Source organism: Scomber scombrus, chromosome 12 (genome assembly GCF_963691925.1).
Source record: "Scomber scombrus chromosome 12, fScoSco1.1, whole genome shotgun sequence".
Lineage (NCBI taxonomy): Eukaryota > Metazoa > Chordata > Actinopteri > Scombriformes > Scombridae > Scomber > Scomber scombrus.
Window position 1 is genome coordinate 9438840 of NC_084981.1, and position 26393 is coordinate 9465232.

A 26393-nucleotide genomic window follows, 5' to 3' on the forward strand; every position below is an offset into this window, starting at 1 on the left:
TTTATGTCCTCTGTAGTATTCCCCTGAATGACTACAAGCTCCTGGTGTGTGACATCCAGCAGCTGTTAGTAGCTGTGACTATTCACTCCTGCAGCTCTTCAGGGTCCCAGTACTTCCGCATCATCGAAGACCTCATTACCTTGCTGGGTTTCATGCAGACCAGCAAGATGCGCCGCACGCAGGGTGAGGGCTCGATTTCTGAAATTCAATACACATGCGAAATACATTGGCGTTGTCATCTACCCTACGCCGCAGTTCTGTACGATATCAAGCTGTCAGGCTCTGCTGCAGAAAGACACAGGGCTGTCACTTCATTATCTTCAACTGTAGAGTGGAGAGTCATTTGAGAAATATCTCGCATCTCCATCTTCCCATTAAATGGTTTTCTCTCATTTTCCCCTAAATTTGCTCTCTGAAAAATATCTCTCCCGTCTCTCGCCCATTAACGCTCATTTCTGTGCTGTTTTTTATCTGATGTCATCATTTTTATGATTACAGATTCATTGTTACTGCCCTGAACATGGCAACCGTTATGTTTGGTTGATTGCCATTTTAATAGTCGGCTGTATTATTGCACTCATTGTCAGTCACTCATCGGGAGAATTATGTCATCTTCTAAGAAAGTTCATTTTTGTATTTATGGGTTGTTTTTTTTTCCAGAGATGGCTGTGGCCTTGCAGTTCCGCGTTCTCCAGTCAGCGATTGAGTTTATAAAAACAACAGCCAATCAGGAACCACAGAAGTTGAGCAGCTCTGTTAATGCGCCAAGCTCTCCACATCACGCCATCTATCAGAAGCGCAAGAGCATCGCGGGTAAGCATTTCAAACTGATGCAACTCTAAAAAATCTGGTGTGCAGTTGCGTGTTGAGGTTAAAACTACACAGCCGTGTGTTTTTAAGCATCCCACTACTCCACTGTCATCTTTTTCTGTTTATTGATCCTCATCTCCTCATCCTGATCTAAAGGTTCCATTGCCATGAAAGACTCCATTATCCCCCGCATCCCCAGACAGCACTACTGTTCCTATGGCCAGATCCCCATGTCCCCTCCCTTCAGCTTCCTGTCCCAGGACTCCCCCCTCCCCTCCCCCTCTGGAGCTCCATCCTACATGCTCCATTGTGATGCAGGTAGCTGGGACTATGGTCCACAGCGGAGAACATCCTCCCTCTCATGGGAAATGTTTCCCATTTTGCAGTGAACTCACCCTTTTCCCCCCCTTACTCGCCTTGGGGGGGGTTAATCCGCCCAGTACCCTTATGCGCTACTGGTGCCTTTTTGTGTGTGTGTTTGTGTGTGCATGTTTGCGTATGAATGCTTAACTAAATCAGTGTTAAGCATTTCAGCACGGATGGCATTTTGATTAGTAAATCTTTATAATCTTCTGTGTGATCAATGATTTATGATACATTTGCATAACCTTAATCTGAACTTGAAAGGAAATAAAGCATGTGTGCGTTATTGCAAACTGTGAACCATCGTCGGCACCCGATTTGTTCTCTCACAACTGAGCACGAACCCCATATTGTGTTTGTAGGCCGGCGCCGGTTCTCTTTGGCCCAGACCGACTCTCTCTTGATGCGAATGCGCTCCGTAGCCAGCGATGAGCTCAACCAGATGATGCAGAGGAGGATGAGCCAGGAAAACCCCATACGTGCTAGTGAGACAGAGTTTGTCCAACGGCTGCAGAGGCTTGTGGTTCTTGCTGTCAACAGACTCATTTACCATGGTAAAAAAGAAAAAAAAGAAAGAAAGAAAAATACTTCTCATTTTTTATCTTTAGAGTTGGTTCCTCTGTCCTCTTATCTACACATTGTTCTCTATTTTCGATTCTTCTTCTTACATGAGCACAAACAGGATTTGCTGTCTCATCCTGTCTGTTTGCGTTTCTCATTTCAGATGTGAGCCAGGACTTATTTGACCTGCTGAATATTCCCGACTCCCCAGACCAACAACTTTTCACACCAGATCCAAGTGATCAAACGCAAGAGGAGAGCGGTTCCACCTCCATGCCACACTCACCTACACCCTTCACCCTGCCGCCTGCGAGTAAGAAGAGCTTTCAGAAAGACATCCTCAGACTCATGATGGACGGGATCAAAATCAGCCTGGTATGACCTGAAAAACTTTTTTTAAATGTTCTTGTAGCTGAAAAGAGCTCATTCGAGTTAACGGCTAACCTTGCGTCGGCTGTTGTTGATTCACAGGGCAGCACTGGCAGAGGAGGAGCTCCACATCAGCAGTGGCGAAGGATCTTATGGTCGTGTCGAGACACTTTTCGGGTCCAAATCGGTCGCCTGCTGGTGCACACGCTGAGCCCTGCACTTCCCTTGGACGACAGGAAGGAGGCGCTGGAGTTCGTGTTTGATCCCAGACATTTAGATATCCTCAAGGAGAGCCTCAGCCCAGGTTTAGAGGTGAGCGCAAAGAAAATTCATCATTAAAGTCTGTTTGTCACTTTATACTTCAATATTTTAGTTGACTACTACAGCGCTGTTGTAGGGGAATGTTTTATTTGTATTTTTTTCAAGTTTCTCAGCAGCTTCCAAGTCTTGACTATTAAATAAATCTTATAAATGTTTCCATGCTCTTCATCAGCTGCCTTTGCATTGTCACAGGACTCTCATTTCTTTCACTCTGTGTCCTCCACTCATGCTTCGCTGAAAGTCAACCAGCTGGATAAAGCTTGTTTCCTGTCCATCACCGTATGTGACTTAGAAAATAAAATTTTAATCAGCACTGTCTCTCTCACTCAGCACGGACCCAAGCTGTCGCTGTACCTGTACGAGATGTTGCACGATCACAAGGACGGCCTCACCAAAGACGAGCAGAATGCTGTGGGTGTATTCATGACCTCGCTCAAGCTTTGCGGCCATCGCTGCATCCCACCCAACGCCCAGCACAAACAAGACTTGCTCAAGGCCATAAAAGAGGCAAGAGGCGAACAAAGACAAACACTCATTTCTCACACAGTTTCTATGCTTTTTTTTTAGTCTAACCGAATTTTCAGTTCAGCAGTATGAAGGAGCAATTTCTGTGCAGGTGGAGAATTAGCAAGTGGCTAAGTGTCAGGCTTCTTAGTCATAAAATGAAGGTGTTAAGAATGTCTTTATGTGTCATTTATTCATACAGGAAAAATTGAAGTATGAAGCAGAGGAGAAAACAAGCAAAGTAGCGTGGGAAAAGAAAATGGCCAACACTCAGAGGAAGTAAGTAGATGTTTTTATTATCAAGTGAGATTAATGATCAGTACAAGAAAGCACTGGTAAGAATCATGTCTTTGTTCCACTCTTTTATTCACGCTATTATTCTTATCCCTCTGCAGTCTTATCCAGAGGCTGGATGGAAAGTCCAAAGACATTTCCAAGATTGCAGCTGATATCACTCAGAATGTGTCTCTGCGGCAAGGCATGGAGAGAAAGAAAGTCATCCAGCACATCAGGGGCCTCTACAAGACTGACCTAAGTGCCAGTCGCCATTGGCAGGAGCTGGTTCAGCAACTCACGCATGACCGGTGGGCATGGACATATGTGTCTCTCACAAGGGCTTAAAACAACATTGGAACAAAATACAATAATTAAATTGATGTTATAATGATGGTTGTTACATTAATGATGATTACTTTTCTCCTCCTTGTTTTCTGAACATTTTCTTATATGCAATAAAATAATCAACATGCAGGCTCTTTTGTAGCACATGAATAGAAGACAGTACAATTTCCAAAACAGCCAAGTCAAGTAATCTTTTTCATCTCTAACGTGTCTGAATGCCCAAATTTTAGAAAAACTGAGGTCAAGAGTCCAAAGGATGCCATTCTAAACCGTACCCACACAGAAAAACATTTGACTAGCCAACAAAAATATCTGTAAAAGATTTTAAAAAATGTGAAATTGTAGAAAATAAACTCTCTCTCAGGTTATTAAATCTGTCAAATTCCCTGAAACAATATCAAGGCCACATGATGTTTTTTTCTGTATGGATATGAGTGCAAACTGTGCTTGATTGTGCTTTAATGGTGTGTTTCAGTGCGGTTTGGTATGACCAGACATCCTACCCCACGTCCTGGCAGCTGGACCCTACAGAAGGGCCAAACCGGGAGCGACGTCGGCTTCAGAGATGCTACCTCACGATCCCCAATAAATACCTGCTGAAAGACAGACGGAAATCTGAAGGTGATTAAACTCTCGTACTTGAAGCAACGTGATGAAATTCTGTCAAGTGTATGTTTGCCATCTCCAGAGATCTCAATCTGACATGCATGCCTTGTCCAGACACAGTTAAGCCACCGCTGTCCTTCCTGTTTGAGGATAAGACTCACTCCTCCTTCTCCTCCACTGTTAAAGACAAAGCCACCAGCGAGCCCATCAGGTATAATTTCCCTCCTTTGTGTCTTACTGCCTGCCTGTAAAGCTTTAGCAAACATCGTAACCCTCTTAGAAAACCAGGAAGATCTGAAGAGGCACATAAATGTCTAATCGACTCGTGATGCACTGAAACGCATCTATGCTTTATGCAGATGGTTTTTTTTTGTCTGAGTAATGTCTCTTCTGTCTTAAGGTTCACCAGACGGTGCATCAGCGTCGCCCCCTCAAGAGAGACAGTAGGGGAGCTGCTCCTGGGTAAGACACTGACCGTCGCTCACAGCTGCTCCATGCATAATATACTCCACCAGTCACAAAACACAAAGAGTGTCTGAGTGAATGTGCTCTCCTAGGCACTAGAGAATATTGCTCTCTCCCACACAAGTGTTTGGTAGTTATTCACTGGAGGGAAGCTTTTGTTTGTCTTGCTCTCAGTACACCAAATCTCACTCGCCATGTGTCGTCTCACAGGAAAGTCCGGGATGTACTTTGTGGAGGACAATGCCGCCGACGCTCACGATACCCAGGTAAAGCCAGACAACTGTTATCCTCTGCACAGAGCGCCACATTAGGCGAGTCCGCCTGCCTCTCAACTCCAAATCTGTTCATGTGTTTGGACAGAGCCTTCACGGGGAGACCGAGGCACCTTCTTTCTCCTGGACGTACGAGGAGATCAAAGAGGTGCACAAGCGATGGTGGCAGCTAAGAGACAACGCCGTGGAGATATTCCTCACCAACGGCAGGACCCTGCTGTTAGCCTTTGACAACACAAAGGTGAGACAAATAAAAGCGAAGGAAGCCATGTTGTGACTGGCAGGTTGGCTGCTCAGCAAAGAAATGTCGTAAATGAATCTTGACATAGGTGCACCAGCATGTTTACTCGAGAAGTTTCATTTCATTACAGTAAAAAAAACAGACAGTTTATTAAGCAAAACCAGCAGATGATGGATGGACCGTGGTAAAAAATATGAAATAAGAGAGCCTGCTAATGCTCCAAAAAAGCCCATATAAATAGAGAAAAATCATGCAGCTCGGAGAAAAAATAAATTTAATAGTTGAATTGCCTTTTTGGTATTCTACCCGATACCTGTCAGGCTACCAAACTGTACTCTGTACAAACTGTACTTTCCAAAACATTTCCAGTGCAGATGAATCAAAGGAGCTGCAGTATTACAAACCACGTGGAGGTCAAACAGATTGTCTGTTGTCCTCAGAGTATCTACATGTTCAATAAAAACCTTTGCTGGATAAACTGGCGAAAAAGATTTTTCCATTTTCCTGAAACCTTCACCTCAGATTTTTGAAGGCTGGTACCAGTATTTTAAATCTTAATAATAGTTAAATATTTAATTGTATTCAGAATTTGTTTTTCTTTACCCTCCAATAAAATGACATATAACAATAAAATGTTGGTTTTTACACAAATTAAATTATAATTTGAGACTAATTGAATTATTTAAGGTGGATTAGCAGCTCCCTTAAAGCACCTGGCACACATTCTTAGTGGTAAAGACAATTAAGAGATACAACAGGTCTCATTTATCAAACGGCAGCATTTAGATAACATTTTCAAGTTATCTCTTTTTCCGTGTATCTCTTCAGTCCCGACACCGGTAATGGATAACGATTTGTATTTTTTTTTGTAGTTTCGTGACGACGTCTACCACAACATCTTGACATCCGATCTGCCCAACCTGCTTGAGCACGGGAACATCACGGCGCTCACGCAGCTGTGGGGCTCAGGTCAGATATCCAACTTTGAGTACCTCACGCATCTCAACAAGCACGCCGGGCGCTCCTTCAACGACCTCATGCAGTACCCGGTGTTCCCCTTCATTCTGCGAGATTACATCAGCGAGACGGTGGACCTGCAGGACCCAAACATATACAGGTCAGTGCGCGAGTGAAAAGGTTTTTGATTTTTGGGGTTTATCATGTATGATGTTGATATACAAGTACTATACGGCAAATTTGCACCTTCTCTATCATAAATGCATTAAATATTAGGTGTTAAAAGCTGTTATTTTCTGTAGATGCTGAGGAAGATGTCTTAAGTGCTGTATGTTGCTCTCAGATATTCTTCTTTATGCCATTGTTTGATGAACTGGATGACAAATAAGGCCTCTCTGAAGTGAAGATTTTTGACAAGGGAATCATTTTTAATAGGCGAATTGTTGTCATTTGTCACCGGTGAACATCATGGTTCACTGCCGCTTCGCTTTTCTTTTGTTGTCGAGCAGGAATTTGAGCAAACCCATCGCAGTCCAGTCCAAAGAGAAAGAGGATCGCTACGTGGATAATTACAGAGTAAGACTCGTTGTGTTTCCTGCATGTGTTACTTGAGTGTTTTTGGATGTTCCTGTAAGAAAACACTCCAACATGTGTTCGTCTGTGTTTTTTCCTGGACAGTACCTGGAGGAGGAATACAAGAAGGGCATTCGAGAAGATGACCCCATGCCTCCGGTCCAGCCTTACCACTACGGCTCCCACTACTCCAACAGCGGCACCGTGCTGCACTTCCTGGTCCGAATGCCGCCTTTCACCAAGATGTTCCTCGCCTACCAGGGTGAGTGTCAAAACATCCTTAAAGATAAGAGAGACGAAAAATAGAGTCTCCAGCTTGTGTCGTACTATGTAAATGTTAATTGACTGACTACCCATGGCTTTTTAACAGCAGATAATTACCATACATCTCCAAAAAGCTTTTAGCACCACTGAGTGCCACCTGTCTACATTACACTGACAGCTCCGTCTTGGTTGATTGGTGAGGCTTTTAGTGCCAAATGCTGGAACATCCTGATCTCAGCTCTAACTGAGCAGCACATGCTGCGTCACAAGTATTAGCCATGAAAGGTTACTTTGTCTTTACACTTTCTTTCTCTGATCAACTCCTCGTCCTTCCCCTTCTCTTTTCTATTTCTTCCTCTCGTGTTAATTATTTTTTTCATTCATCTGTCTCTCTCTCTGATCCTGCGAGGCATCTTTTTATGTGACCGTAAATGTATTCAGCAAGCGTGGTGTCTAAGGTCATGAAAGGGGATCTTTTCAATCAGTGAGTCGAATCAGTAATTAGATTGTCTTTGGGCTTAATCAGACCAGAGCTTTGATATCCCGGACCGGACGTTTCACTCCATGAATACCACGTGGCGCCTGTCCTCCTACGAGTCCATGACTGATGTGAAAGAACTCATCCCAGAGTTTTTCTACCTCCCAGAATTCCTGGTCAACAGAGAGGGTAATTATTTTTACACTCCTTTTAACATCCTTTACCCTTCTAACCTACCTTTCTGTAACTTCATACATTTTCACAGTTCCTGTTTAAAAAAACAAGCACCGTTATCTTTCAGGTTTTGATTTTGGGGTTCGTCAGAACAGCGAGAGGGTCAACCATGTGAATTTGCCACCCTGGGCTCGCAATGACCCACGTCTGTTCATCCTGATCCACCGGCAAGCGCTGGAGTCTGACCAAGTGTCCCAGACACTGTGCCAGTGGATCGACCTGGTGTTTGGGCTCAAGCAGAAAGGCAAAGCTGCCGTCCAGGCCATCAATGTGTTCCACCCGGCTGTAAGTACCCGCATATTAGAAAATGATTGGAAAAATGTTGGGAGCTGTTGTTGCTGACATCAGTTTTCATATCGACTTCCACAGACCTATTTTGGCATGGACGTCTCAGCTGTAGAAGACCCAGTGCAGCGACGGGCCCTGGAGACCATGATCAAAACGTACGGACAGACACCCAGACAGCTGTTCAACGCCTCTCACATCTGCAAGGCCGGGCCCAAACTCATGATAGAGGGGGAGCTGCCGGCAGCCATGGGTCTCCTGGTCCAGCTGGCCTTCAGAGAAACCAGAGAACAAACCAAAGAAATAGTCTGCCCGGTAATCTACACTGTGATGGCGGAGACATGACTTAATGCAGCGTCTATAAAATGATCTGCCTCTCACCTGGTAACTTCCTCTTCCTCCCCCACAGAGCCCACTACCATGGATCAAAGGTCTGAAGTGGGGCGAGTACGTGGGGTCACCCAGTGCTCCGGACCCGGTAGTGTGCTTCAGTCAGCCTCACGGGGAGAGGTTCGGATCCCTGCTGGCTCTGCCAACACGAGCCATCTGTGGCCTGTCCCGCAAATTCTGCCTCATGATGATTTACAGCAAGGAACAAGGTAGGACGCCCACCCAGCCACTCACAAATCAGCTCGCATGATAGGATATTTTGTGCTGTCCCGCCGACTTCATTAATTTTATGCTCTCTACTCTGTAGGTGTGCGGAGCATGCACAGCACAGACATTCAGTGGTCGGCCATCTTGAGCTGGGGCTACGCTGACAATATATTGAGGCTCAAGAGCAAGCAGAGCGAACCACCCATCAACTTCATTCAGTGCTCACAACTTCACCAGGTGAACATAAGCTGCACCCGTTAATGAAAGGAATTACTTGTCGCAACCGGATACTGAGGATTGATCAAAAAGCTGTCGGGTTTCTCGTTTCCTCTGTCCAACCATCAGTCTGTGTGTCTGTCTCTCCTCCAGGTGACCAGCTGCGCCTGGGTGCCCGATGGTTGCCAGCTATTTACGGGCAGCAAGTGTGGAGTCATCACCGCCTACAGCAACCGCTTCACCAGCACCACGGTGGGTTTCCATGGCGACGTCCCCCTCTAACCTTCCGCCTCCACATCAACACCCAATCCACCCACCTCCCATTACCCCCCCTCCACCAACCTCCCCCCCACCACTCTTTATAGAGCCTCACCGTGCTCAAACGCTCAGCTTCATTAGTCACATCACAGTTGCCCTTGAAACACATTTCCACCGAGCCTACAAGTGGGATTAGGGGTCTGGGAGTTCAGTCATCAGAGAGGCTTTCAGACTTTCATCGGTCCCCACCAATAGCCAACTAGATTTCCTGTTTCTGTGTCGCTGAAGGGTGTTGCAGGAATTGATTTGTGCTTTTTTAGAAAAAAACATTTGGAGATTGATAAATGGAAGATGTTTTTTCTGGAAACCGAGACATTTCATCAACGTTATCATTCGATTTAGTTGAACCCTGCAAGTATTCACCTGCATATGTTCAGTATATGGTTTCTCACATGTGTCTGATTAAAATTGTTCGCAGCCATCAGAGATGGAGGTGGAATCTCAGGTTCACCTGTACGGACACACGGGAGAAGTCACCAGCCTGTTTGTCTGCAAACCATACAGCATCCTCATCAGTGTCAGTCAAGATGGCACCTGTATCCTCTGGGACCTCAACAGGTCAGCTTACAGTGTCAGATGTGTGTTTTTGTACAGTACGTGTGATGGGAAATCTTAAATATGAAATGGGTTGTATGGTCTCTGAGCTCTTCTGTGTTTCTTCAGGCTTTGTTATGTACAAAGTCTCACAGGCCACAAAAGCCCGGTGACGGCGGTTTCTGCCAGCGAGACAACAGGCGACATCGCAACAGTTTGTGACTCAGGTGAGGACCCCTTTCCTTTTTATGAAATCACTTCTCAAGATGCATCCAGTATGTTTTTAACGTGGCTCCCGATTCTTTGCATCCAGTGGGCGGAGGCAGCGACCTACGTCTGTGGACAGTGAATGGCGACCTCATAGGTCACGTCCACTGCAGAGAGATCATTTGCTCTGTTGCCTTCTCTAACCAGCCAGAGGGCGTGTCGGTCAACGTCATCGCTGGAGGGCTGGAGAACGGGGTAGTCAGGTGAGTGCCAGTTAATTTTTTGTTCTTCTTTTTTGTTTGTCTCGATATATCATTTTATTTAATTATTTACGCATCTGATTCTTATCGTCCAGGTTGTGGAGCACCTGGGATTTAAAACCAGTGAGAGAGATCACCTTTCCCAAGTCGAGCAAACCCATCATCAGGTAACGCATTATCTTCAGAGCTACTCTGTGTTTAATGGCATGTTAATATTCAGTGTTGGTCTGGTGGTAATGCTGGTGGCCATATCTCTGATGATAATCTCTCCTGTCTCCCTCAGCTTGACGTACTCGTGTGACGGCCACCACCTCTACACCGCCAACAGTGAGGGTACGGTGATGGCGTGGTGTCGGCGGGACCAGCAGCGCATGAAGCTGCCCATGTTCTACTCTTTCTTAAGCAGCTATGCTGCAGGCTGACTGTGTGTCTGATGTTTACAACTGTCCAGTTCTCTCCTCACTCCAGCTTCAGCAAGAGGAGCCCCCCTCCTCCTCCTCCTCCTTCTCCTCCTTCTCTTCCTCCTCCCTCCACCCACAGGGAGAGGGACGTGTCAGCATGGCCTCAATCTGAACCCCCCCTGACTTTTAACTAAAGTCATCCCCAGTCGAGCAAACTCCACCACTGACACCCCCAGCTTTATGAAAATAGTATTATATGTATATATGTATATATATATATATATAATATAGACATACTGAAGTTGAATGTTGGGGGCAATGAATGATCTGGCTGAGGCTGCAATGGACACTTTATACAAACTGTATTTCTGAAAGTGCGTTTGGTTTGTTAAGTCTTTTATTCTTTTGTTTCCCGCTGTTGAGTCTGTTGAGTTTTTGTTGTGCAAAGATCCTCACCCGATGTTGATTTTGCTGTTTCCTGGTAAGCTGCTATCGCCTGGCAAAAAAAAGAAAAAAAAAGCCAGATCCCAAAGTGCGAGGACCCCCATCTCTCACCTGGGCGGCGCAGGGATCTCCCACAGCGCACCGGTTGACAGATTGCTGCCGGAGCTCGGCGTGCGTGTCCTGCTGACGCTTGCAGTAGCCTGGAGGGAGGGATGGAGCCCCTCCTCGTGTCTGTCACCGGGAGACGTCCCCGCTCTGTGGGAGTGAGACGTCGCTCTGCTGGGCTGTCTGCTCCACTCAAGTCTGAACACTAGTGTCGTGGCCCTGCATCACTTTGTATCTGCGCCCAGTGGAGGGATGGGAGGAGACGTTTGGCTGAATTGTTCCTTGTGTTGCCTGTTTTTCTTTCCTACTTTTGCATGCTAGAATTATGCCGACCTTGACTGCATATGTGGATGTGACATTTACTGTCATGATACTCATTCATGAAGGCCTGCTTTGGTTGAAATCGTCCTTTTGCGTTCAGAAATGTTGATGTTCATTTATTTATTAGAAACACCACAGAGGCTAATCTTACCTGCATTGCCTCTGTAATGTTTTACTGTCTTAAACCTGTCCGCCTCTCAAAATGCACTACACCCTTTCACTATTTCATAGAGCTCGCTGAAAATCCTGAGAAAGCAAATAACAAACAGCTTTATATGCTTAAAGTGTTTTCATTTGTTGAGACGAAGCAGAGAGTAGTCTCCTGAACGCTTCCTCTTCCTCGCTGATCTAAGAGGCACGCTTGGCACCTGGGCAGCATTACAAACAGGTTGTAGTTGGTGGGTGTGGTGAAGGGCATCATTTCCAGCTGCTGAGGAGACTCAGAGTCGGAGCAGGTAGAGCTTCCTGTACTGATTAGGTTTTTCTGCAGCTCACATGATCGTCCTCCCTGTTTCTTTAAACACTACACTGATCAGGCTGAGAATCAGTCGACCAAACGTCTCTTTCTTTAACCCACCAACAGATCCATGCAGCTATTCTTTACATTCCCACTCAACTTACTGCACTTTCACTTCATCCATTATTGTGTGTGAAATGGTAGTCAAGGCACTTTTCTTTAAATTATATATACATTTCAGATTGGCCCACCAGCCAATCAGCTACAATTTTAAATCAAGAGGAGCCAATACTCTGTGGTCTTAACATTAATTCCACTAATAAATCTCATCCAGAAAGCAATATCAGACACAGACTGCATGCAATAGATCTTTTTTTTTTTAAATCGTGTTTATAATTGGGAAAAAATCAGGAATGTGTTTGAACACGGCTGTGAAACAAGTTGTTCTGCTTTGGACTGTGACTGCGGTGAGCCCTCTGCGATGAAAACGCCATCTTACATTTCACACTTTGTGTTTGACTTGTTTATGAGAAAGGGAATATTTTCTTATTTTGTCACGTCATTCCTTTTGTGTCACTGTGTGGATCTCCTCCTCAGCCCCCCTTGACTCCCGTGTGTCAAGACATGATGTTACTGTGTTTACTGTTTTTCATGCTTACATTTGTGCGTCTACGAGACCCACAACTTTTCTTTTCTCCTGAACCTCCACATGTGAGATGGTAATGTTTTTGTTTTGTTTGTTTTTGAGAAAATGGCAAAAAAGCAGGAAGGAAAATGTGATGACAGATGATGTTTTTGTGCATTCAGATAATGAAGGAAATAATATTTTTCTGTTGATATCTTAAGCTATGCATAATTTAAGATCATTGTCTTAGGTTGCTTAAATTGTGTTGTCCTCATTTAACTGACCTCTCTGAGCTGGTTTTGCAGTTCAGCAACATGGACTGAGTTCTGAAAGGTCGTGTTTTATGTTTCTTTTTGTTTGTATATATGTGCGTTAGTGTATGTATGAACAAACCAAGTTACAAGTATATTATAAATATATAAATATATATAAATATTTGAAGAAATATTACTACACCTTGTCCTTTGTGTCAATTTCTTACTTTATGTTGGGAAAAGGTGCGTTAAGGGGCATGAAAGTCAAGAGGAAATCTCTAGATGAAACAGGTGATGCATTAATTACTATGTTCAATAAGAACCATAAAAATGAGCCATATTATTATTAATAGGATAAGAGAGATGGGTGCATATAGGATGTTCAATCTGGATGCAATTTCCCCCAAAGAGCATGTTATGGATGAGGCCCATCAGTTACTATGGGGGTAGGTAAGGGGGGGGGGGGGGGGGGGGGGGAGGGGTGGGTGATGTCAAAGCTGATGTAAAAATGAAAAGGGGAAGCCTGCGGATCTCTGGTGTCTTCTGCAGCAATAAAGCAAATTAGAAAAGCGGCAGATCCCAATTTGACTAATAGGCAGCCTCGGTGCGTTTAGGGCCAGTTTGTACAGTAGAAGCACACGCCGTCTGTCGCCCTGCTGCAGCTCCTGGTCCACTGATCGACTGCTCCCTTCCTCACAGCCTGAATCTGATCGTCATACAGAGGTTTCCCCCTCCTGCTGCATGCGTAACATCTCTCCAAGTCCAGCCGTGGTGCTCACCAAGACCTCGCCGCCTGGATCTCATCTTCCTACACGGAATACGCACGACTCACACTGAGCCAGCCGTAGAGGCGAAATTAAAACGTCAGGATTCACCTCCTCGGATTCAGTCCAGACCGAAACGAGGCTGGGATTTCCTCTTATCATTTGATATTTGACTGATCCTTTTTTTTTGCCTGTGTGTTGGGTGGAGTCAACCCGGAATTCTCCAAATTGGAAAACCATTGGCACATTGCAGGTAGGTCGGCGGCTGTAGCCTACATTAATCTGCACATAGCCGAGCAATGAAGTGAAACCTGAAGATGTATTTAATTATGATCATCCCTTCATGAATAGCATTTTTTCTTCCTGATGTGTGTGGTTTGCTGTTTTTCTGCTCTAACCAGGGCCGCAGCTCGCACGGTGTGTCCACAATTTAATCCCCTTTAGAAATAGGAGTCTCCCTTGTTTGACAGAACAATTAGCGTCGTTACATTAGGATAAAACGGCACAGACACTGTTACAGTCCCCTAAATCAACCGTGTGAGTGGACGAATCGAGGGGAAACCTTTAATGGAAAAGGCCTGATAGCTTCCTACGAGGCTGTGATTAAAAGCCATAAATTGGCTTTAGAGCATGCACGAAGGGTGGGATTGGAAAAAAAAAAATTACAGTCTGCATCCCCCTTTTTTACAAAAACATCTGGCTCATATTATCAGTGTATGTTCAGTTAAATTCGGCTTGGAGCGATGAAAATGAAATAAATAAACAAATCGATGCAATAAGAAAAAAGCCCCTCACTGAGTGTGAACTGATTCAGCTGCACCCCACCTTCAGTCAGTCAGTCATATTTTTCATGCACATGATTTGTAAAAACACAACTGCGTTCAGGGGTCTTTTCTTTTCTAGCTGTGGCTGCCAAAGTGGGACACTTCAGGAGCAGTGAGGGGGGGTCAAAGGGGGCCTAAAATGAGAGCAAGGTTTAGTCATTAGATAGATTTGCATCCAGGCTGGTTGCAGCAGTGGAGCAGATGAAATGCAGTGCAGGTGCAGTGATGCACATTGTGTGGAGAAAGTTGAGGGGATGAAGGTGAGGATGGTGGTCCTCCTGTCTGCTGGATCTGGGGCAGAAGAGGTAAAGATGCAGGTGTAAAACTGCTAATTCAGAGGAAGCTATATAAACCCCCCCAAAATGTCTGCTGGAGTGCCCTTAAGCAAAACACGAGCTCCAAGGAGGTGTGTTTGTGTGCTTTAATCCTTCCTGCCTCAACAATCACTCCTGTTAACGTGAAGAATAACCTGACCAATAAAAAAAGGAAGAATAATCTTGCATGAGTGCTGATTGAAAGATGACAAAGCGTTGTCCAGCTGCCGGCTTTTAAGCTCTTTCTTCAGTTAAAATGGAGCTTGGCTGCTGTAAAACAGATTCTCTCTGACAAAATGGGTCCTTTTTAAAAGAAAAAAGAGGTTGTGGCAGAGAATGGCTGCTCCAAGGGGGGCATAGACATCGCCAGGGGGGCTGCTGCTTTCTGGATTTAATGTGCTGTTCATTGACTCTATGTGTCCCCCTTTGTGTCTCTGTTTGGCATCACAGGAGCACCATGAAAGACGGTATCGCCAACAACAGCACAGCCAGCATCTCCCATGCCAGGAAAGCTGTGGAGCAGCTGAAGATGGAGGCCTGCATGGATAGGATAAAGGTACGGAGAGCTTTTTAGTGCACCTGTGTGTCCGTAAGCACATTTTTCCACGTGTGATTCATTATGATTGAATAGTGTAGGATGTGAGTTATGTGCACGGGAAGGTAAAACTCAACTGCAAGCTCTGTTAGTTGGTTTAGAACAAAATGACTTATGACTTATTAGATGAAAGATTATCACTGGTGTCACAGTTGGGTTAAATGTAAAAGCTTAACATGAATAATCCTACATGTAATAAGCTGTATCATGTCGATGTTGGACAGACACACTGTAGCAGGAGGTTCAGAGCAGTACAATAGCTTTCTTTTCATGACTGACAGTCTTCAAGCTTCTAGCACATATTTAATTTTTGTTCATTTTCCAACTGAACAAAACACAAAAAAATATGTCTGCTTTCTACAGTTGGCAACACAGGCACACTTGGCTGTCAAGACTTGTTATTCTAACACTTGAGAAAAAAAAACGAAGGAAAATAATGATTTATTTCACTGAACTGCTAAAAACACTGAAACTGTTTCCTGTTGGGGATGATCACCAAATTCAAGACACAATGCAGAGCTGCTAGAAGACCAAAAACATCACATCTTGAGTGAGAAGAGCTATTCCAGCGCCCAATGATGAATTGATCCTTCTAACAAGTGTTTCTTGGTTAGCTTTAGCCTGATATACAGTAGCTTACTTCTCTGTGCTAGACTGCCATTCTCGTCCCTTGAAGATGGACACACAGTTTATTTAGAGTGAACCCCCACATATACCGTTCTGCTGCTGTAAATATTCAATACAGCACTACATTTGTTAAATGCCCAGATGTTTTGGAAAACTACTGAGCCTTGTTTTAAAGTGAAATTATAAATGTGTGACCCGTTTTTTAAGGGTTACGCCCAGTGGGATCCATTGAGCCTGGGACAAGTATTAAGAAACGGACTGACACATTGATGGCTGTGGTCTTTTCATGAGATTTGTTGACAATGAGAGAAATATAGAATATTGCCAGCCTTTCTCTTTTACTTTGCATCAGGGAGAATTTCTTCTTCTTCTTCGCTTCCTAAAAAGATTCTTGGTTTTTGGCAGTCTCTTCTGTGAGAAGCTACATGTGCAGGTGTCATGACATTGTACACCATACACTTTTGGAGATTTAGTGCATTACAAAGGCCATGCACAGGATTAGGGTTAGGGCTAGGGGTAGGGGTAGGGTTAGGTTTGGGGTTGGGGTTGGGGTTGGGGTTGGGGTTAGGGGCAGATATGGTAGCAATAATCCATCACCATCATCTCATTTTTGTCCTCAATGGATTCTCTGTTCTGTAAACTACAATTCTTGTAGAGTAAAGTTATCCAACAGACAACTGTGACTGACTATAAAATCAAAGCTCCTCAGCTTAGTTGAGGACAAACATCTTCTGACAGGCATCCCATGAAGCCTTAGTTCACCTTGAAAGCCCCACACTGTCAGTGTCTCTCAACTGTGCACAGCTGGGAAACCCCAGTATCGCCTGGTTGGCTACAATCACCGTTGACCACTTCTGACATTAATTTTCTTCCAATTTGGGTCAACTGATTTTTGTCTTTGAAGGCTCGTGAGCTCGAGGTCGCCAGTTCAAAGATAATTTGATCATTTAAATTAGCCAGTGTTCAGTTAAGTAATAATTATATTCCTGATACACATCTCCTCTTGCAGCTCCACCAGGCTGGTATTGTGAAGAGTAGTGATAAAGAGTGTGTCCTTATCGAACAGTACCTGGTTAAATATTGACTTTTGAGTCCTATATGCTTTTTATGACTGAGCTCATTGAGGTCAGTGTTGATTTAAAATATCACAATGTTGTTTCTGTAAATAGATTTCTATGTTGTTCCACCTTCTGACAGCCTTCAGTCAATATTAGATCCATTTCTAGAGGCCGTTGTTCTTACTGCATTATGTTTCACCACCATATTTTTCATTAAAGTGTTTCTGGAGTAACTCTTCTCAACATTATTTCACGAACAACTTCTTGAGCAACTTAAGAGGTCGTGTCATCATCTCATTCGGTATGCTGCTCATGTGCTCGGGGAATGATTGCCCCACAGCCCCGAGGCTGTTCGCTCAGCATTATATGAAGCCGGGGCTGGAAGCCTGCCACACAACATCATCCCTACTCAGCACAACAAAGGCCGCTTACAAGGAAAAAACCCTCTCTGCTTAAAAAACAAGTGATTATCCCAGACTTGTAATCAGGGTTTAGAAGATGTATTGTGATTTGACCCAACAGTTGACTTTTTGGCTCAATGTTTTGTTTTCATTTTGTTTGAGATATTTACATATTTTTTTACATTAGAAAAGTTGGGTTTGACATCCTCATTATCATCAGTTATTGTAGCAATCAAGACGTTTCAGTTATTATTTTTTCCACTGACTGTTGCCCAGACAAGTCTTACTCCAGTTTGTATAATCACATTCCTTCAACTCTGAGCTCTATGAGAACACGACTGGCCCAATTTGCCTCAATTTGTTTCGACTTTCTGAATCATTTCTAACTTTGTGGACACGCATTAAAGCTGTAGACATCAGGTGTGAGCATTAGTGCAAATCTGTCGAGATGAAAACATGTTGCACGCCATGTGTTATTCTCAAGAGTTTCGGCTTGTTTTCAGCAGGCTAGTGAGGGTCAGTGAGGGTTTCCTTACAGTCCATCAGCCCATCATGTGACTCATAGATCACCACGGATCTGAAGCATACAAAACATTATTTTAATATAGTTTGCGATGTAGCTCTTGTGGATATAGAAATGTAATATAAGACAAATACTATATATATATATATATATATATATATATATATATATATATATATATATATATATATATATATATAAACTATTACTAGCAGTAAACTGAGTTCAAATCAAATCTTAATAATAGTAGCTGTAACATTTTTATGTTGGTACTATGTTAATGGAGTGCTTCTGTTGGGCAAAAGTGAAGTTTTCAACATTTTGGATGAATCTACTATATTTCCTGTTTCAACACAAGTGAAATAATGTGATTTATCTCTGTGTTTGTGGATTGCTGTATATTACATAAATCAGTTGGACCAAGGATATTGGGATTACATGGGTAGTGTCTTCAATTCCCCAGGAGACCGGGATGCTCCTGCAGCCTGTGGTGTATGAGTAAAGACAAGGGCTATAACAGTACAGTCATAGCTTTCATTTCTTTTCATTCACTGCCATTATGAGTGGCCAAGTGGGAGAAAACCGTTCACTGTTTTTTCCATCAGCCTGATAGTTGTAACTGTGAGCGGAGGTGTCAGGCAATCCATTTTTCTGAGGTGGCACACTCCCACCATGCATATGTTAATGTTCACAATCAACCACGTCGTTACCGGTAATTATCTGCTTTGGCTTCTGTGTTTATGACCAAAGACTTGTCAGTAACTAACCACAGCTAAAATTGAATGACACCAACAGACGGGGGGAAAATTAGAGGAAAAACGGGTACAGGTCTGAATGCTTGACTCCTACAGGGAGAGGATCTAGTGCCTCTGTTATGCTGTGGGGAGCATTTTGGTGACATGGTCTGGGTCCACTTGTCCCTTGTTAGAGGAAAGGGTCACTGCAAATAAATACAAGGTTCTGAGTGATCATCTTTACCCTATGATAAAACATTTCTGTCCTGATGGGAGTGGTCTCTTCCAAGATGTCAGTGCCTCCATCCACGAGGGCACCACACCAGGGGTCACTGAACGGTTTGATGAGTATGCAAATGATGTGAATCATATGCTATGGCCTTTACAGTCACCAGATGTTAACCCAATTGAACACCTGTGAGATTTTGGACCAATGTGTTAGATTGCTCTCTCCACCAAATGAGGGGATATCTTTGGGAATGATGGTGTTTATCACTCCAGTGGAGTTCAGAGACTATAGAATCAATGCCAAGATGCACTGAAGCTGTTCAAGCGGCATATGGTGGCCAAACACCTTACTAAGATCCTTTATGTTGGTTTTTCCTTTAATTTGTCCCCTGTCTGTATTAACAATACATCGCATTTATTGGCAAATATTGAGCAAGTAAATGTTAGTGAAAACGTTAGCTGGTTAGCTAGCCAGCAACATTGATTTTTCACAGTGCTCTGCCTCTGATTGGCTCACCCTGATATTCTTACTCTCACCCTAACCAATCGCACTCCGCATGCCTAAACCTGACGGACCCAAGCAACAAAGACAAAAGAGTACAATCAAGTCATAGAAAGAGTAGGCAGGTCATGACTTCACCATCCTTTTAAAATTAAGCACGTAACAAAAGCTCACAAACTGTAGCTGCTGTTTTACTTAGCGTTACACTAATGAACTCTTCTTTAACTCTGTAAAAAAATCTCCTTATGTCCATCGCCTGCTTTGTAGGACACATTTCACTGCTGCATATCTGTTTTGATCAAATTAATAAACTTACCTACTAAAAATAGCAAAGGACAACAAGCCAAACAAATTTATTTGTAGGTTATAGTTAAATCATTCATGCATAAGTCACTTAAAATAGGGAATTTCTGAAGCTCTAATTAGAGAGTAGTAGATACTACAAATAAAAACATACAGAAAAGTGACTTTTTTATAAAGGCTAATTGAAACACTTTTAGTTAAATCATTTAATCTTTTATTATATTTTAGAGTGCACCTGCCCCCTAATTAAATGGGCACGACACCTCTGATTGTGAGTCAGAGATATTTCTGACAGCCATAATCCATGAAAAACCACCATCCCCATTATTGCACATCTGCAGGAAATCCAGTATTAACTCTAACTGTCATACAGTCCTGATGATGCTTTGACACAGATTTGGGATTTTTGGCTCTATGAATAAAATGTACTTGGCTAATGAAATAGGAGCTGTACACTGTGTTTATATATGGTGTCACTTGTCTGGGCTCAGTGTCCATTCATTTGATTTGACTGTTAAACTACTAACGAATATTCTACAGGCAGAAAACAGGTGGTTTTTATGTTATGGATTGCAGCTTATGTTTTTTTGCAACATGAATGCAGCATAGAAACATTTAGGAATTTTTAAAATGTTTGTCATTTTTAATGTTGAGGTGACAGAGGTGACCTTTTATCATCTGTTATTATTTGGATATTGCACAGGCATGATGGTGCCAACAGGACAGCAGTATCAAAGACATTTTTTGTGCACCAGAAATGATGTATTTTTACATTATTGCATTTCCAGTTTGTTTTTTAAGCAGAACAACATGTAAAATTATGTTAAGGTGACACCATTAATGAGCTGAGAAGTGTTCAGTTCAAAGGTGTCTGACTAGATTCGACCTGTTTATTTTGTGTCACCTTTGTATTTTATGGATGAGGACACATCAGACATGAATATAAATTAATGTGAACTGCCACAGCTGATCTGTATCTGAAAGAAAATTTAAGCTCTCTAAATAATTGACCTCTGCAGTCTCATTTGGCTACAAAGTGTCGCGTCTCTGCTCTGTAGTGAAAACCTCATTTACCACCAAACTTTAAACTTGTCAGTAACAAAACTGTTCATAACCAGCTTGGATTATTTTTTCTCAGGGGGACAAACAGGCTTATTTCTCAGCTTGAGTTTTTTTCAAAGGGTCTTGAAAGGGTTTCGTCAGACCAAAAGAATGTATAATTCTTGGGTTTAAGTAAAGCATTACATTACTAAAGGTTGGTTTTCACCACACCATGATGACATTTCTACGTAATATGTGGTACAAGAGGTGCAGGGCTCTCGTATAATTATGCTCTTTGTATTAGTGCTCACAGTTTTCAACAAATGATTAGCTGTAATAATGTTCAAAGAAATATATGAATGCTTGAATATTAGAATGCTTTAAGTGGGGGGAAAAAGTTTGCACTGATTAAGACAGAAGGCTACATTAGACCTTAGGCTGTTATAAATATTATATTTTAGGTGTCTGTGTTAGATTTTTGCTAATTCAAAGGTGGAAAAAATAACTCCTTAGATGGGAGAAAAAAAGCTTTAGCTGCAGCATGATTTCACAGCTGTATTGTTATAACTCATCTTTTGCTGCTGGGTGATTGATAGGTAGGCAGCTGTTTGTGCTTTAATGACCACTTGGCACATCAGATGGGGAGATCCAAGTAATTCTTTATTAACAGCCCCAAACAAAGAGCCGCCGAAGTATAAAGTGGCTGTAAATGAAAGCGGAGAAAAGTACAGAGGAGAAAAAAAGGAGAAAACAGACAGTTGGCCATGTCTGGCGATCCTTTAAATTTAATTAAGGGATCTGACGAGGGAGAGTGTGTATCAGTGACAAGAGCAGTCTCTGTGCTGCTGATTGAAGGATCACCACATTCTCATTAATTGCTCAATCAACCAAAGGAATGCGATCTGTGCTAATTAGAAGGACTCTCCTTCCATCATGGGGCTGCAGTGTAATTACAGCCAGTCTGGGCCAGACTGTGCAATACCACTTTTTGTCCTGTGGGGCTCCCGTTGTCTGCAGAAAAAATCAGTCTGCAGTCGCACGATAATGTAATTATTGCATTTACTTTGATTATGAGAATAATTAAGCTGTTTATTTGCATTGCAGTTAAAGGCTTTGTTGATATTCCAGCTTTGTGCAGTCTTGGATACTGTGGTTAGTGTGACTGAATTAGGTCATTTAGAGAGAGAAAGTGTTGAATAAATACAAATATGCAGCTAAAATAATCAGCCATGTAAGGCATGTTATCTCTTCTGAATTAATGAATTCAGAATAGGTGTTTACCTGAGTCATCATAGTATCCCAAATATTCATATCAGTGGTGTGCATGTAATAACACCCGCTGTTAATTTGACATTTCTTTTCTTATTGATTTTCCAGCAGTGCTCGGAGTTCTTACAGTGCTGAGAAGTGTTTTTGGAAGTTAGCTCTTGTTAAAGCGAGCAGAGGAAATGTCACCTGTGTTTTCTGAAATATGAGTGAGAAGTGTATTTCAGTCATTTATTGACTTTCTCAGCAACTGAGGAATTGGAACAACAGACCTACAGCGCAGGTGGTGTGGAGCTTACATAAATAATAAAGATGCAAGACCTAGATGAAGGTAGGTAGTTATAGCAGAGAGCCAACAGGATCATGCAGAGAGGTAACCATGCAGCCAGGTTAGATTATCCATATATCACATCGGGTGAGTGCCCCATTTGCTGTGCTCGGGGGCATCAATATGAAAAAAATGAAAAATGTAGGCCTAAATCTGTTTTCACTCCTTTTAATTTCTTTTTCTGAAAGCAACAGAATAACAAGACCACCATCATTTCTAATAGCCTACACACTAATACATTGCCTCTATGTGCTGTTCCTTAAACCTTCCCATCACCTCAACTGGCGCTCTGTGATCATTCAGTTGTTGAAATGGCTGCTTGTGAGACACATTATGGGCTCGCCTGATTCAATATATATGTGTAATGATTTATTTAGATATACTCTGTAATGGTTTTGCATGTAGTCCTCATGAGGGCCATTTATGATGAAAATAATGATACTTGCATTGGGATGTGAGTTGCATTCAGATTGGACCATCAGTGTAAGAACTAGTTTGCATGTGTAACCATAACGTTAGGTGTTTTTGTTGTGTGTTTAGCCTGTGCTTTAGCAATAAGTTCATGGTCTTTATACTCATAAGTTCACTTTGAATGTGTAAAGTGGGAGGGGGGGCACTTCAAGTGTGGCCACCCTTGCTCGCCATACTGTGCTAATCCAGGCCTGCTGTGCGGGATAATACAGCTTTGTCATTTTCATGCTTTGGGAATTAAATGTGTGGCACTGCTGGTCGCTCTTTGGTTTTGAAGTTCCACTTTGGTGTTTCCAAAAGAGGGAACAGGATGAAAAACATGTATTTAAAAGCCCAAGTGAAACAGCATAGGACAGTATTTACTGTTTAAACTGGTGTTGGGAAAGGATTATTCCAAATTTGAAGCATTGAGATATCGGAAGAAGAGAGCCAGGGAAGTATAAGACGAAAGTGATGAGTCGAAAGTGTGTGCTGGTATTTGTTTTTTAACATTTACTGGTACAGCATGAGGTAGCTTGAGGCTTGTGACCCCGTGAAATTAAACTGTCTCTTTGTGACCCCTCATCACAGGTTACAGCCTCAGTGTGGACGAGAACTATGAAAAGTTCAACACAAGTGATTTCTCTTTCTCAGATTCTTTCATTCGAAGGGTTTTTAGAGGCTCCAAAAAGGTGAAAGCATCCAGTATTTCACGGGAATAAATCTAAAAATTTGAGAAAAGGCAGAAAAAAAATCAACAGTGTAACAGAAATTCTATCTCTTTACTTTTAGTCACAGCCCTTCCTCACAAGAAAAGCAACAGTATAGGTCAAAAATTCAGGTGGCTAAAGAAACAACACAGTTACGTTTAGACCATCTAACCGTCTTAGTTATTATGACACAGGGAAGTGCTGCAGTTAAGATGATGTCATTATAGGGTGACAAATTTCCATCTCCATTCCAACCAGACTTTAACCACAGCACTGTCACCATAAACATTATTTTCTATGATTACTACTGATAGAGGCAGTATATTATAAAACGCTCCTGTGGGTCGTTCTGGAGCACAGGAACAATTGACCTATGTGATTGTCTCATTATGAGGATGTGTTGTTTAATCATCTTGTGACACCAAATTTTTGTCTGGGGACCTCCTAGGTTGAAAATCACTGAGTTGACTTTTAAAGTTGGAGTTAGTAAGTAAACATATTTTCGTTTTAATTAGTTAAATTACTGCATATTTTGACATTGAAAGTTGGTTAAAAAGTGACTTGTTTGTTCCTTTCTAAAATCTAGACATCTCAGCATTCGTTGTGACTCAACAGTCGTTTAGACATGTTATCATTATATGCTGTGAGACAGTAAACGTATTCATCATGTTAAAGACTGATACAGATATCCAGCATGACATACTTTGTGAGTTGTACTCTCTTGTGAGGGCAGCAGTAGGTGAGGTGAAGTGGCAGGCAGGAGATCAGATGGCTCTGTCCTCCATGCAGATCCCCGAGCCCTCGCCGTCCCACGGATGCAGCTGCTCCTCTGCTCTCCATTTGCGACCTCCCTTGCCGTAACCTCCCACTCAGGCCCCCAAGTGGAAACCTACATTCACCTCCAATACAGTCTCAGCACTCTTGTCAAATTTATAGTCACCATTTGACTTTGAAGGCGAGGATATGCAACTTTTCACCTTGAGGCAGTAAATGTGTTGTTACTCCCACCTTCATTTCCTTCAGCTGGTCAAAGTCCCGCCTCAACACCCGTCACTCATCTCCATGAGCCATCTATTTCTCTTGCCTGAGGCAGAAGTAACAGGCATCAGTGCAGTCGCCACAGGCACTGACAAGCACAAACAATACACAATAAAAACATACTCTGGTTGTGGACAAGTCTCATCTGGTGCTTGTTTAACTCCCACAAACATTTTGCAACTTTGAGAGCAGAGCACACAGTTAGCTGCAGACCATCAAATTTAAACTTCATTACATCATTGATTATTCACTAAGACTTTCAGCCTATTTTGCTTTCATCAGGGCGGCTTCTGAAGTTGTTTGTGGTTTTTCTTACAGTCAGTCAATTATTCATGTGACTTATTGATGCATAATCATCACCAAGTATATAAAACAAAACCCCTATCATCTTGTTAGATTATTTTTTAACAATATATAATATTTACTCATTAATTCAATATTTACTTAAACACATCACAAATTCTATTCTATTCAAATATCTTCCATTTTTAGTCAATTTACAGTTGGCTTTTACACCCTCTATTAAATTTAACTCATATTGTGTACATTTTTCAGAGCATATAAAATCCAGTGGACTCTACATAAAAAGGCTTTAAAGTGAAGCTTTAAAGCTTTGCTGGACTCAAGTGGCAATGAGGGTATAATGTAATGCTAAAACAACTGTAGCACAATTAAAGAAGAGTCATAAAGTCGGTGAAGACTTACACAGCAAAATATCTCAAGTTTGCAAACATTAGCCACTGCTCATATGAGACCAAGTAAGGCTGTAGCAGTTTATCTCCTGAGCGTATTGGACTGAGCAAGGATGGGTTTTAGTGCTTATAAATTCAACTATTCATTTGTAAAAAGAAGGTTATATTATTTCTTATTTTAAAGGTTACATTGGCTTAAACCCTCGTGGGCTTAAAGCAACCAGTTTGCAAATCCATGCTGCCTCTATCTTAAGGAACATTTTCTCCAAATCTAATTTTGTCTTTCATTAAAACACCCTCTCAGTAAAGGGTAGAGACCATGATTATTCATTTCCATTTCAATGTGCTGCAATTGGATACATTTCTTTTACATGTAGATGTAGTATTTTTAAGGCACATTATAAATGGATGGATGCAGCTTTGCCATTGTAAGTCTAAAAAATACACTTTAGGCAAATGTGGCATCTCTGTTAGACATACATGTTAACCTCTTGTTATTTTGTAATAGTCAATAAAAGTCTGATCACCTACTGTATGTGTGTCCCTTCTCCCTTGTCTCAACATTTCAGGTATCCAAAGCAGCTGCAGACCTGATGGCGTACTGCGACGCTCACATACGTGAGGACCCTCTCATCGTGCCCGTCCCCGCCTCCGAGAACCCTTTCCGGGAGAAGAAGTTCTTCTGCACCATCCTCTGATGACCTGCTGGTAGAGCTGTTAAGGTGCAGGCATGGCGTTGCCTGACTTCTTCTGTCTTCACCACACCTGAAGCTACTGGCTGTAGGCGTTGAGTTGAGTTTTGCCAGGTGGACACTCTGTTGTTGGTCAGCTCTGTCCCGGTGGCTGAAGGTTATGGGGGAGTCAGCTACCAAACTGGCAGTCCAGTGAGCGTATCATGTCTTGTTAAATAGGTTTGTTATTGCTTTGTTATTAGAGAACAGCCTTGCTCAGTGCTTAATGAGATGAGAGATGTTTTTTTTTTTTTTTTTTTCTTTTATCGTGCTAGATCTTAAAATGCCTCAGGAAACAGAAATTTGCCCAGTGTCTTCAAGTTTTTTAAACATTTATTCCCCTTTCCCTTTATCTGAATAGAAAACATTAATCTTTGTATTAGCTTGAACATCATTTCAGTTAGTTTTCTAATGCTTTCAGTGTGCAGGTTGGACTATTTGTAGCAACACTCACTGAAAGCACCACTAAAATGTGATACTTCCCTTACTAGTGGCTTCAATTTCAATTTGCATCCACAGTCACCCACAATTAACCCGCTCATTTCAGTAGCGTGAACAGTCAGATTCAGATTACAGCCGGAAAAGGCAACCTTATCTCACA

At 42.5% G+C, this 26393-nt stretch overlaps 2 protein-coding genes across 2 annotated transcripts in view; both read left to right on the forward strand.

Annotated features, from left to right (window-relative positions):
- Nucleotides 1–12859, forward strand: part of lyst (lysosomal trafficking regulator) — a 53789-nt gene extending 40930 nt beyond the window's left edge. The window contains exons 28-54 of the mRNA XM_062429987.1: nucleotides 17–183; nucleotides 661–813; nucleotides 1536–1727; nucleotides 1898–2109; nucleotides 2206–2415; nucleotides 2755–2931; nucleotides 3131–3207; nucleotides 3324–3512; nucleotides 4025–4170; nucleotides 4270–4366; nucleotides 4556–4617; nucleotides 4831–4886; nucleotides 4981–5133; nucleotides 6006–6250; nucleotides 6600–6666; nucleotides 6769–6925; nucleotides 7454–7594; nucleotides 7707–7924; nucleotides 8009–8239; nucleotides 8334–8523; nucleotides 8622–8758; nucleotides 8891–8989; nucleotides 9474–9613; nucleotides 9719–9816; nucleotides 9903–10059; nucleotides 10152–10223; nucleotides 10340–12859. Coding sequence (XP_062285971.1) covers nucleotides 17–183; nucleotides 661–813; nucleotides 1536–1727; nucleotides 1898–2109; nucleotides 2206–2415; nucleotides 2755–2931; nucleotides 3131–3207; nucleotides 3324–3512; nucleotides 4025–4170; nucleotides 4270–4366; nucleotides 4556–4617; nucleotides 4831–4886; nucleotides 4981–5133; nucleotides 6006–6250; nucleotides 6600–6666; nucleotides 6769–6925; nucleotides 7454–7594; nucleotides 7707–7924; nucleotides 8009–8239; nucleotides 8334–8523; nucleotides 8622–8758; nucleotides 8891–8989; nucleotides 9474–9613; nucleotides 9719–9816; nucleotides 9903–10059; nucleotides 10152–10223; nucleotides 10340–10478 — 3982 coding nt within the window. The 3' untranslated portion in view covers nucleotides 10479–12859. The remainder of the gene's footprint in view (nucleotides 1–16; nucleotides 184–660; nucleotides 814–1535; nucleotides 1728–1897; nucleotides 2110–2205; nucleotides 2416–2754; nucleotides 2932–3130; nucleotides 3208–3323; nucleotides 3513–4024; nucleotides 4171–4269; nucleotides 4367–4555; nucleotides 4618–4830; nucleotides 4887–4980; nucleotides 5134–6005; nucleotides 6251–6599; nucleotides 6667–6768; nucleotides 6926–7453; nucleotides 7595–7706; nucleotides 7925–8008; nucleotides 8240–8333; nucleotides 8524–8621; nucleotides 8759–8890; nucleotides 8990–9473; nucleotides 9614–9718; nucleotides 9817–9902; nucleotides 10060–10151; nucleotides 10224–10339) is intronic.
- Nucleotides 12860–15022: 2163 nt separating this feature from the next.
- On the forward strand, nucleotides 15023–25759 carry LOC133992006 (guanine nucleotide-binding protein G(I)/G(S)/G(O) subunit gamma-4). Its single transcript, XM_062430649.1, has 2 exons — nucleotides 15023–15121; nucleotides 25631–25759. The coding sequence occupies exons 1-2, from the start codon at nucleotides 15023–15025 to the stop codon at nucleotides 25757–25759; spliced, it is 228 nt and encodes a 75-aa protein (XP_062286633.1).
- Nucleotides 25760–26393: the final 634 nt, after the last annotated feature.

Excerpts from the sequence above, each read along its gene's own strand:
- LOC133992006 (XM_062430649.1), top strand. The coding sequence starts at position 15,023 with ATGAAAGACGGTATCGCCAACAACAGCACAGCCAGCATCTCCCATGCC. Across the intron at positions 15,122-25,630 it reads CCTGCATGGATAGGATAAAG|GTATCCAAAGCAGCTGCAGA; the intron begins GTACGGAGAGCT and ends TCAACATTTCAG.